At 47.8% G+C, this 12,534-nt stretch overlaps 1 protein-coding gene across 4 annotated transcripts in view; it reads right to left on the bottom strand.

Annotated features, from left to right (window-relative positions):
• Positions 1-12,534, bottom strand: part of LOC140897797 (bMERB domain-containing protein 1) — a 75,127-nt gene that overhangs the window by 50,814 nt on the left and 11,779 nt on the right. For 2 of the 4 annotated variants that reach the window (XM_073310867.2, XM_073310866.2), the window contains exon 1: positions 4,736-5,074. The exons of 1 other annotated variant lie outside the window; for it this stretch is intronic. In XM_073310867.2, coding sequence (XP_073166968.1) covers positions 4,736-4,814 — 79 coding nt within the window. In that variant the 5' untranslated portion in view covers positions 4,815-5,074. Of the gene's footprint in view, positions 1-4,735; positions 5,075-12,534 lie in introns of those variants that run through there. One more of the 4 variants, XM_078848424.1, reaches the window with a different exon arrangement.

The raw sequence follows: 12,534 nt of genomic DNA, 5'->3' as shown, positions 1-12,534 counted from the left end.
TTTGCTAATGGGTCCTAACATTGTTAGCATATTGAGCAGATGTTTTCAGAGAATGCTCCACGATGACTCCGAGATCTCTTTCTTGGGGGGTAACAGCTAATTTAGACCCCATCATTTTGTATGTGTGGTTGGGGTGATGTTTTCCAATGTGCATTACTTTGCATTTATCAACATTAAATTTCACTGGTGCCCAGTCACCCAGTTTTGTGAGATCCCTTTGTAACTCTTCCCAGTCTGCTTAGGACTTGAGTAATTTTGTATAGTCTGCAAACTTTGCCATCTCACTGTTTACCCCTTGTTCCAGATCATTTATGAATATGTTGAGCATCCCTGGTCCCAGTACAGATCCCCACTATTCACCTCTCTCCACCATAGGCATAATTTGACTGCTATATTTGGAGGGGGGGGGAGCAGCACACACGCACGTGTGCACTGAAGCCAGTTCCCTGGCTCACTCCCCCTGCCTGGAGTGGTAACTGAGCTACCAGTGCTAGTGGTGGGAGGAGGGGATGGGCCAACTTAACAGCTGCTTCTGCTGCCAAGGGGACACTGCATGCCGGGCTCCTGTTTCCCCCTCCCCCATTCTTGTGTCCCCTTCTCTTCCCCATCCCATCCGCCTTCCACTCCCACTGTCTCCTGCCCCTATCCCCATTCTCCTGCCCCATTCCCCATCCCCTTCTCTTCACCCTGCCCCATCCCATCCCCCTTCCTTTTCCACTGCCTGTTCTTCCCTCCCCACCCCTCTTCCTCAAGTATTTCTTGAGAGCGCTGTGGGTAGAAATAGAGGGGTGTGCAAAGGGAATATGAATAAAATCATAAGCAGCCTGACCTTGAAACTCCCAGTGACCCAGGGAATGGGAAAGGGCTGTCTATCTACCTTAGGGTTTAGTACTGCTGCCCATCACCATAGTATCTGGGTGCCTTCCACAGAAAATCAATAGCAAAGTCCCTAATGGACTTCATGGCCCCTTTGGCTCTTCTCTCTTTCATGGCAAGAGCTCTGCTGTATTGGGTCAAAGGGGGGTCAGTGTTGGGGTTTGGGGTGTAAGGGGGTCAGTGTTTAAGGTTGGGGTGTAAGGGAAGGTCAGTGTTGGGTGGAAGGTGGTCAGTGTTGGGGTCTGAGGTGGAAGGGGGGTCAGTGTTGTGTAGAAGAGGGTCGGTGTTGGGGTGTGGGGTGGAAGGGGGGTCAGTGTTGAAGGTTGGGGGTGGAAGGGAAGGTCAGTGTTAAGGTTTGGGGGTGGAAGGGGATATCTGTATGTGAGTGGTGGTCTCACGGTGCAAAGGCTTTGCTGAGGAAGAAGGTTTCACAGCGTTTTTTGAAGCCGCTCAACCTCTGGATTCACGTGATCTTCTCCGGGTACTCGTAGCACAGCCGGATCCTACGGTCTCTGTGACAGAGTGCTAGCTGTAGAACCCTGGTCACTTGTGTCACAGAGAAGATATACTGGCTTAATCGGGAGCAATTAACCTCTTATGGTGGAGATTGTTGACACTTGGGGGCAATGGCTGGGCTAAGGAGGTAATTAGTGCAATAAGGGAAGATATGTAATTGGCAGAAGGCAGAAGCTCAAAGAATGGCTGGATGGAAGGCTCAGGAGAAAGGAGCAAAGTGTGAGCCAGGTATGATGTCAGGCTTGTGAGAGGGGACATTAAGATGAAACTAGAGTCCGTCAGGAATTTTGGAATGATACATTTTTTGTTGGAAAATGCTGATTCGTCAAACCAAAACTTTTCAAGGAAATATATTGGTTGCGATGCCACTTTGATCAGGAAAGGTTTCTTAGGACCATGGTGGAACTTACGGTCAAAACAAGACAGACACCTGCCCCAGAGCAGCCTGGTGGTGTGAGTACTCATCTGGGATGTGGGAAATCCAGATTCATGTCTCTGCTCCAAATCAGGGACTTGATCCGGGCTCTCCCACATCCCAGGTGACAGCTCTTGCACTGGGCTATTGGCTATTCTTGAGTGGGTTTCGCTGACTCATGAAACATTTCAAAAGGTCTCTGTTTTGTTCTAATTGGACCTGAAACAAATGTCAAAACCTCCACATTTTCCGCAAATCAGAATTCTTGTTTTCTGGTCAGCCCTAGATTTGGGCTCCACTCCCTGCCCATTGCTGAGGTGGAGAAAGCACAATATGAACAGTACAGCATTACTCTGTATGATTTCACTGCCTTCTGTACAAAGAAAGCATGAATTAATTAAGCCTCACAAGCTCATCTGCGCCCCTGGGGAGGTAAGATTTCGGACACAGTCCCACATGACATTCTCATAGGCAAACTAGGGAAATGTTGTCCAGATTAAATTACTATAAAGTGGGTGCAAACCAGGCTGATAGACTGTGCTTAAAGAGTAATTAACGATTTGCATCAAACTGGGAGGGTGTATCTAGTGGGGTCCTGCAGGGGTCGATCCTGGGTCAGGTACTATTCAATATTTTCATTAATGAGTTGGATAATGGAGTGGATAGTATGCTTTTAAAATCTGCAGAGAACACCAAGATGGGAGGGGTTGCAAGCACTTTGGAGGACAGGATTAGCGTTCAAAATGATCTCAACAAATTAGAGAATTGGTCTGAAATTCAATAAAGAGAAGTGCAAAGTACTTCACGTAGGAAGGAAAAATCAAATCCCCATTTTGTAGTTGTGTAATAACTGGCTAAGTGGTAGAACTGCTGAAAAGAATCTGGGGGTCAAAGTGGATCACACATTGAATATGAGTCAATGTGATGCTATTGCAAAAGAGGCTAATGTCATTGTGGGATGTATTAACAGGCATGTTGCGTGCAAGACCTGGGAGGTAATTGTCCCACTCTACTCAGCACTGGTGAGGCCTCAGCTGAAGTACTGTGTCCCAGTTCCGGCTGCCACACTTCAGGAAAGATGTGGACAAACTGGAGAACATGCAGAGGAGAGCAACAACAGTAAAATGTTTAGAAAACATGACCTATCAGGAAAGGTTAAAACAACTCGGTACGTTTAGTCATGAGAAGGGAAGAGCTCATAACAGCCTTCAAATATGTTAAGGGCTGTTATAAAGAGGACAGTGATCCGTTGTTCTCCACATCTGCTGAAGGTAGGACAAGCAGTAATGGGCTTAATCTGTAGCATACAGATTTAGGTTAGATATTAGGAAAAATTTTCTAACTCTAAGGGTAGCTAAGTTCTGGAACAGGCTCCCAAGGGAGATTGTAGAATCCCTGTCATCGGAGGTTTTTAAGAACAGATCGGACAAAAACCTGTCAGGGATGGTCTGGGTTTACTTGGTCCTGCCTCAGTGCAAGAGGCCAGACTCGATGACCTCTCGAGGTCCCTTCCAGCCCTACAGTTCTGTGATCATCCCCATTTCACAGGAGGAGAAACAGATACATAGCAGGGAAATGAGGTGCCCGAGAAAACAGAGCAAACAAGCAGCTGCATCTGGAAGAGAACCTTGAAGTCCTTGGCTCACTGCTCTAACCACTAGCCCACACTCCCCATGCTGTTACGTAGCAGCTGCTAAAACAGCTGCTGCTGTGTGTCTGAAGACACCATATACTCGGCATAAATAGTCTGGATAAATGGATAACCATCAATCTCCCCACCACAGCTGTTGCCGGAACCACCAGCCCTGCGATGCTCACTTGGGGAACCGTAAAGCAGAAGCTAATAATATTTAGTAGCGTGGTGAATGTGTAAATTCCTGAATCTTATCCTCATCTTCATTATTCACCATGATGGTCTCAAGAATCAAATTAACAATGGGCCACTGGAGCCAGGAGGGGATCATTTTTCAAAGGTAGTCACAGCTTTGGGGGGCTCTGGGGATTGATGCGTTATCTTTTAATAAAAAGAAAAGGAGTACTTGTGGCACCTTAGAGACTAACCAATTTATTTGAGCATAAGCTTTCATGAGCTACTGCTCACTTCATCAGATGGCTTATGCTCAAATAAATTGGTTAGTCTCTAAGGTGCCACAAGTCCTCCTTTTCTTTTTGCGAATACAGACTAACACGGCTGCTACTCTGAAAGCTATCTTTTAATACTTTCTCCACCCAGAGAGACAAGCTAGGACATTTCTCATTTACTCTAACCCAGTCATCCACCCCTTCCCTCATCTGCATCCCCAAAGGCACTGGACTTTTGCCACCTCTGTGCTCTCACAGCACAAACTCCCACCTGGAAGAGCTGGTGTGAGTTGATTTTGTGAATGAACAGAGAACTCTTGGTTCCCAGCCAGGTTTTCCTACTCATGAGCCTGATCACCTGCTTCCTCCAGTGCCTGCCACTATTATGTCCCTACTGCTGAGCAGAAAAGGACTGTTTTGAAAATTCCTATTGCCTTCACCCTGCCAATGAGCTATGCAGGCACCCAGAGGACACCCCCCCCCCCAGTGCCACCAACAACCCCTTAGCTCTAGGGGAGGAGGATGGGAAAGTCCCTGACTTACCCTTGTGAAACTTTCAAGGTGATAAGAAAAACCATCAGAGGCACTGAATATTTCTAAACACCCATTCCCCTGTGATTGCTATGTACCCCCATCATAGTCACTAGCACCCCTGCTACATAGAGAAGGGAGCTAGGAGACCAATCCAACTGAGGTCCCGCTCAGACCGCATGTTATTCATCAGCAGGCTCTGCAGGCATTGAGTGCGGATTTGAGTCCGTTGCCTGGAGAGGTGGCTGAGCTCTCTCATCAGCTGGGATCTCAGGGGATGCCTGGCTGCTCCACATGCATGCAAAGCGCTCTCACCTCTGGCTGGGTCTGCAGCTGTCCACTTGGTTGACTCCAATGATCCATAGCGGGTAGGCGTCCTGCTCTCCTTTTCCATCCTAGCCCCTTTCTTATTTTTAATAAGACCCTAAGAAAGGTGTCGTAAAAAAAAAAAAAAAGAAAAGAAAGAAAGAAGAAGAAAGCAAATCCTCCTGAGCCCAGAATTCCTCAGGCAGATGCACTTCTTAGGAGCCGGTTCCAGAGGGAAGCCAGAGCCCACCCTTTGAAAAGAAATGTATTAAAAGAGAGAGAGAGAGATCAAACCAAAAAGAAAAGAGAAGCCTGACACCTGCCTGGCAGCTGCTGTCTGATGATTAGCCTTTGAGATGCTTTTGCAAAGCTGCAGGGATATGAAATAGACCAGAAGCAGCAGGAGGCGAGATGTAAGTGTTCATTATTGGACAGAGGGGCGCCCTCTGGTGGAAGCAAGGACAAGAAGCTTTCTTGAACACCGTTAGTCCTTTCTATACTTACAGGATGGACCCCTGTTACTATGATGCTGTGCCTCACAATCTTTAACATACCTGTCCTCATAACATCCCTGTGAAGTTGGGCAGTGGTATTATCCCATACTTTAAAGAGGGGGAATTGAGGCACAGAGAGACAAAGAGGGAGATTTTTTAAGGCACAAATGGCACTTGCCGTCCATTGAAAGTCAATGGGAATTTAGTGCTTAAGTGACTTTGAAAATCTTCCCCCCATGTGGCTTTCTCAAGGTAGCATAGGAACCCTGTAGAAGAGCAAGGAATTGAACCCAGGTCTCCCAATATGCCAGCTAACCTAACCACTGGGTCAGCCTGTGCTCCTACACTTCTACCACTCACCTCAAGACACATCCAACAGAGGCCGAGTGAAGGAGTAACCATTCTGCTATCAACTCCAGAGTTATCTCCTCCCTGGACAAGACCACACTAAATATGGGAAAGTCATTCAAGCTGTCTGTCTCTCTGACCAGAAATTCCATCCCGACTTGAGGAAACTTTTATCAAAACTGGTATGACAAATCAGCACCTTCCAACCAAAAAAAAAAAAAAAAAAGTTTTGCCCAAGAATTCCCAACCAGCTCTACCCACGAGGCAATAGAAAACACAGTTGGTTCTTAGTCTAGTGCTGATGTGCAGGAAAGCCAGGCAGTACTGTGTGGAGAGTCAGGCTGACACAGAAACAGGGATTTTTGTAAAAGGCAGAAGGAAACCAGAGAAATCCCACCACTAAATCATCTGTTCTCTGTTGCTGTACAGTAACACTCCAGTCAGAGACAACGAGTTCATTTGCCCCACCCATCACCCTATGGCATCGAGGTCTCTCTGTGACACTTCCCACCCCAACTGCTCCTCACACTATGGCGACCTTCATTTATTGTTAATAATTAATCAGCGCCTCAGCCACAGACCAACCTCACTGCACTAGGCGCTATACCAACACAAAACAATCCCTGCCCTTTATTTGTGAAATTCCTGTATATCCGTTAAGTGCCCAATGCCCCTCATGTACGCTCCCCAAAAGCCTTGTGTAACAAATACCTTAGTGTGCTGGCTTCTGTACCCATGCCTGTTGACTACTCCTTCCATATGCAGCTCACAGTCCTTCCAATCCAGCGTTTCTGAAACTGGGGTCAGAGGACCTCTGGGGGTCCCCGAGGGTACTCCAGGGGGTCCACAGGCCCGGCTGATCAACTCCTCCTAGCAAGTCCAGCGGCACTGCAGGGCTAAGGCAGGCTTCCTACCTGCTCTGGCTCCGCGCCACTGCCAGAAGTGGATGGGACATCCCTGCGGCCCCTGGGGGAGCAGGGGGTCTCCGCACGCTGCCCCTTCCCCAAGCACCAACTTCACATTGGCCGGAAACTGCGGCATGGCCTGTGACCTCCCTCTTGGGGCCTCTCTTTCTCCTTCATTCTCCTGGAGATCCAGTGCCTTCAGCAGGTGACCAGCTTCTGATGCCTCTCTGGTTTGCAGAGCATCAGACTCAGGCTAACTTAAAGATTGGCTGCCTCCCTGCAGATTCCTATTTAACTTGCTGCTCCCAGGCCAGATTCTTACACTTGTAAGTTTCCCAGCATATCCCCACAGATTTCCCATTTGAGTTCTCTGGCCCCAGGCTTCCTGCTGGTTCCGAATGGGATCTCTAGGTACTGAGCGTGCTGCCCAGTTCCTCCCCATGCCTTTACAGCAAGGAAGGCTCGTGCCACTTACAGTCCCACCCCTGAGCCCATCATGTATTTTGTGTGATAGAACTATGGGCCTGTTAGGATTTTAGCACACAACACCTTTATAAACTTCCTCTAAGTCCTTAAACCTCACTGTGCCTGGGTCCTGTGGGACATGGTAGGCATTAGTGGCTACCAAAAGCACCTTTCCCAGCACAGTTAAAAAAACTGATCTTTTCATGCCACTGTCTTCAACAGCATCTGCATGGAAAGACAGCACAACTCTAGCCAGATTCTTCTTTTGCATTAATCTGGAGGCCCTTCACAGACCTATAAGTAGCCATTTTGCCATTCATCTGCTTTTAAGTTCTCTTCTCAGAGCACCAACACGAGAACTCTGGTTATGCTTTAACACAAAAGAAAGAAGTCCCTAGTGTGTGGGTCTCCTGTGGCACATGCATCTGAACTGAAAACAAAATGGCAGCTGCCTCCTGAAGACAGTGGATTCCTAGAAATATAAAGGAGTGTTACACAGAAAACAAAGTAGCAACAGGTACATACCCCACTGCTTGGTCCTCAGCCTCTCTATCTGGATGCCCTGTTGCTTCAAGCTACCACACATGTGAGCTAAGAAACTTCAATGAGAGTCCCTGAGGACTTCAGTTCTCCACCTCTCATCATACACAAGGATAATCATCCTGGCTAGAGTTGGTGTGATGAACACAGGAGAAATTTGTATTATATTTTATAAATATTGTGTGTATTTCTGCCTCTGTGATTACTATTGTGTTGTCTGGTGCATGCGGGCAAAGAGTTACCTCAATTGTGGGTTGTTTTACACCTCTCCAGAGAAGTGAGAGAAAAACAAATATTCTGGAACTTTGCAGCGTAACACTACTGGATTTTGTAAAATTCAGAATGATAACAAACATGAACCCCATAACACAGAGAGAAAACAAGCTGCTTCCTAAGGCAGAGCTTAATTGATTTAAGCTAACTCTTTCCAGACTGATGCTGCTCACACACTTTGATACAGAACCCCCTGGCCTGCAAGAAGTATCAGGAAACCTCCCCACTTTTAAAGTGATAGCTTGCAATCCAGGACTGCAGATAGTGATTCTCTCTCAATTGCAGGTCTTAACAGACAAATCCACTGCTAGAAGGCTGCCTCTGATCCGCTTGGAGAGATGCATAAATCAGATTGACCAGGTTCAGGGATCCCAGGACAGGCAAAGGAATTTTGATATGGATCAAAAGACGGTGTTGTAACTCAGTGGGTGGGACACTGACAGAGAATCACACTGAGCCCACGGCAGCCACTGCAGGGGCACAGTCTGCCTTGCCCAGCAGCTGTGGGATGATTAGGACAAGTGGACCTACTGAAACTGGAAAAGGTTCAGGTTTAGGTAAGGTAATGGGTGTATAGGCCTTTTGTTGTTTTAACCCTTTCATCCCTATGTTCTTATGGATAAATAAATACTTTATTTCGAAGAGACTGCATTTTCATACTGCAGAAAGGAAGTCTAGAACAGGGCCCAAAACCCAGAGGACACAGCACGGGTGAATATGGGTGCTGTGACTTAGGGACTCAGCCTAAAGGTGCGCTGAATCATGGAATTCGACCCTGAAAGAAATACAGGTGTAGGTCCTACTCAGTTGGAAGGGTGCCCATGGAGAGAGGGAATGAGAGTTCAGTGGTAAAACTTACGCTGGAACCATAATAGCTGGTCAAAAATTTTCCAGCAAAACTGTTTTTCTGTAGAAAAAGGGGCTTTCTACAAAATTAGTTTTTTGGCAATAAGCATTGATTGGCTTTTTGGAAAATTCTTTTGATTTTATTTATTTTTTTTTTTTGGGGGGGGGGGGGAACTGAACACCTGATAACCAGAAAAATGGTGGTTTTTTGGCCCAAACCCAAAATATTTTTATTCCAAAATCCGATGGCAGTGCCTCATGGAAGTTGTAGTTCAGTTGCCTCATTCCCCCATTCTCTATAGGCTGGGCTCCCAAGCTGAACTCCACGTTCCCTGATGCATGCCAGCCACATGATGGGAATGATGCACTACCTCCCCTCACCAAGAGGGAAACCCATGGTGTATCAGGAGAAATGTAGGCCAAGTGGGGAGCCCAGTATAAGGAGGAGAATGGGAACATGAGGTACCCAAACTACAACTCCGATGAGGCATCACAGCAGGATTTCAGAATCAAGACTAGTGTTTGATTTTTTGCCCCAAATTTTTTTCTACAAGGGGAAAAAAACCATTTTTCAACCAGTTCTAATTCTGGTAGAGCTGTGTTCCTACACTTTCAGAGAGCAATGAGAAAGACCAATTTCCTATGTAGACTAATAGAGGCAGCCTGACATATATTTACAATTTAACTCTGGGTTTTTAGACTACAAAATGAAAGCTTGCACCTTGCATTGCCACAGTTAGACTGGACTTTGTCTTGCAGAGGAATGGTTAAGAGTTAATTGTGATACAGGAAAGAGTTGATTAGAAATATGGATGTGACAGTCTGCACTCTTATGTTCACCCCTTTTGCAGGACTATGATAAATTGTGTATAAAGTATGCCTTGTGAGGTATCATTTGAAAACTCATAATTTGCTGATCATTATTGTCCTGGTAAAATATGTGTGGAAATATTGCATGTAAACTTATAAGATTCCTCTGTATGGTATTACTAAGACATGTTTCTAGTCTGGGGGAGCAGCCACAAACCAGGTTCCCAGAAACAAAAGTCTAGCCAATGCTTCTGCCAGGTGTCAACAAAATCAAATGGACCATCATCCAATTACGTGGCCATTCTTTGGCAAGAAATAGGATATGGGCAAAAATCTACATCTTGACAAAGAAACAGCTGCCGGTTCCCATTCACACAGACTTGCTGCCTCCTGAACCTCAGATGGAGATGATTCTCGAACTATAAGAAGGGAGAGCAGACAACCCAAATTCTCTCTCCCTTTCTCTCTACCCACTGCATCAATAACACTTTAAGAACAAAGGAAGCAGTACTGGACTGGGGGAGGGATTGAAAATGAAAGAAATTCAGCCAGTAAGACTTCTGAAACAGGTGGTGAGAGAGATCTTTGCTTTGAATTCACTTCGCTTGTTAAGTTAGGTATTAGTTACGCTTTATTTTTATTTTCTTGGATCTAATTCTGACTTTTATGCCTCAATACTTGTAGTCACTTAAAATCTATCTTTTGTAGTTAATAAATTAGTTTTATTGTTTTATCTAAACCAGTTTGTTTGGATGAAGTGTTTGGGAAACTCCATTTGGGATAAGAAGATTTCTGCATATCACTTTCTATTAATAAAATGACAGACTTTATATGAGCTTGCATTGTCCAGGAGAGAGCCAGGCAGTACAAGATGTACATTTCTGGGGGAAGTCTGGGACTAGGAATTTACTGGTGTTGCTCTGCAGTGTAATTCATGAGTGGCTGGCCACAGCACTCATACAACATAACTGGGAGTAACTTACATGCTGTGTGAAAGCAAAGCAGTGTAAAAGGCACCCCAGGGTGTAGAACTGAGGGAGGAAAGCCGTTCATTGGTCCAGCTCATACCCTAAGTCAGTGGTCGGCAAACCTTTCAGAAGTGGTGTGCTGAGTCTTCATTTATTCACTTTAATTTAAGGTTTCGCATGCCAGTAATACATGTTAACAGTTTTTAGAAGTCTCTCTCTATATATATTATATAACTAAACTATTGTCGTATGTAAAGTAAGCAAGGTTTTCAAAATATTTAAGCAGCTCCATTTAAAATTGAATTAAAATGCTGATCTTACGCCACCAGCCCGCTCAGCCTGCTGCCAGCCTGGGGTTCCATTCACCTAGGCTGACAGCAGGCTGAGCGGGGCCTGCGGCCGGGACCCTGGCTGGCAAGGGACCGGTGGCAGGCTGAGCAGGGTTGGTGGCTGGGACCCCAGACTGACAGTGGGCTGAGTGGCTCAGCCCACTGCCGGTCTGGGGTTCCATCCACCGGCTGTTGCCAGCCAGGGTCCCGGCTGCTAGCCCTACTCAGCCCACTGCCAGTCTGGGATCCCGGACCTGCCCACATAGAGTGGATACCTACCTTCTCCCTGGTTCTAACCCATTCTCTTCCTCTCTCTCTCTGCACTGAGCTGAGGGTGGGAGTGCACTGAGCACAGGGCTGGAGGTGAAGGAGCAGGCTGGGGGTTGGGGTGTACGGTCTGGCCAGGAGCTAGAATGAGGGAGGGGGCTCAGGGTTGGGGCAGGAGGTTTGGGTGTGGAGTGCTTACCTGGGCAGCTCCCATTTGGTACGAGGGGTGCAAGTGGGACTGTGGTGGGGGTGGTGCTGGAGCTCCTGTTTGGTGCTCAGGGTGGGGGTGGGAATGTGGGGGGTGTAAGAGTCAGGGCTTGGGGGGGCTGGGTATGTGTGGGGGGTGTAGGAGTCAGGGCAGAGGGCTGGGGGCATGTGAGGGGGTTCAGCAGTCAGGGCATGGGGTGTGGGGTTCTGGGTATGTGTGAGGGGTGCTGGAGTCAGGGCTGGAGTCGTGGGGGGGTGCAAGGATCAGGGCAGGAGGCTGGGGTGTGTGTGAGGGGGGTGCAGGGGTCAGGGCAGAGGGCTGGGGGTGTGGGCTAGGGTCGTGGGGCTGCTCCCAGCCCCCTGCCCAGAGCGGCTCACGGCAGGGGGCTGGGGGGGATATGCCCTGATTCCACTCCCCTTCCCCAAGGCCCCGTCCCCACCTCGTCTCCACCTCCTCCCCAGAGTAGTGAGTGCGCTGCAGCTCCGCTTCTCCCCCTCCCTTGCAAGGGCCATCAGTTGATTGGTGGCAGGGAGGGAGAGGAGAAGGGGCAGGGACCCAGCACGCTGGGGGAAGAGGCCAGTGAGAGGGGACCTTGCCTGTCCTGCAGCAGCAGCCAGCAGGACCAAGCTTCTTCATCCTGCCCCTGCAGGGGTCGGGGGGGGGCACGTGGAGAAGAGCGGGCCAGGGCAGGCAGGATTTTTAATGGCACGCTGCTGCCTGTCAGGGTCCCGGCCGCCAGCCCTGCTCAGCCTGCTGCTGGCCTGGGTTCAGCAGCGGGCTGAGCGGGGCCAGCGGCTGGGACCAGGCAGGCAGCAGCGTGCCATTAAAAATCAGCTCGCATGCCGTCTTTGGCACGTGTGCCATAGGTTGCCGACCCCCGCCCTAGGTAATGCCACACTGGAAAGTATTTTTTCTTACGCTAACTTAGAGTTTAGGAAAGACCCAACATTCTGTTTGGACAAGGGAGGACAAAGCCCAAAAGATGTATTTAAAATGAAGGCACTTTATTACTATTAAAAACAGGAAACAAGGGAATTCTGCTTGTGTGTCCCAGCCAAGTTCAACAAGGGAGGCTTTTATAATCAAATGCTGGTGTTAACATTTACAATGCACCTCAAAGGCAGGTGTGTGTATGGGGAGTATCAATAGGTAAGCTGGTGTTCTGGGAACCATTCCTTCCCAGAGGCGCATGACCCTCAGTACAAGAAACAGAGATGTGCAGAAAGAAGATGTGTTAGCATTTTATAAATATTCTCTAACTTAAGAGTGAGGGAAGGATGATCTGGTAGTGGACTGGATCTCACAAGATGTGGGTTTAATTCCAGGCTTTTCCAAAGACTCCTTGTGTGGCCTTC

Source organism: Lepidochelys kempii, chromosome 14 (assembly GCF_965140285.1).
Source record: "Lepidochelys kempii isolate rLepKem1 chromosome 14, rLepKem1.hap1, whole genome shotgun sequence".
NCBI lineage: Eukaryota > Metazoa > Chordata > Testudines > Cheloniidae > Lepidochelys > Lepidochelys kempii.
This window is presented reverse-complemented; position numbering and strand designations above follow the sequence as displayed.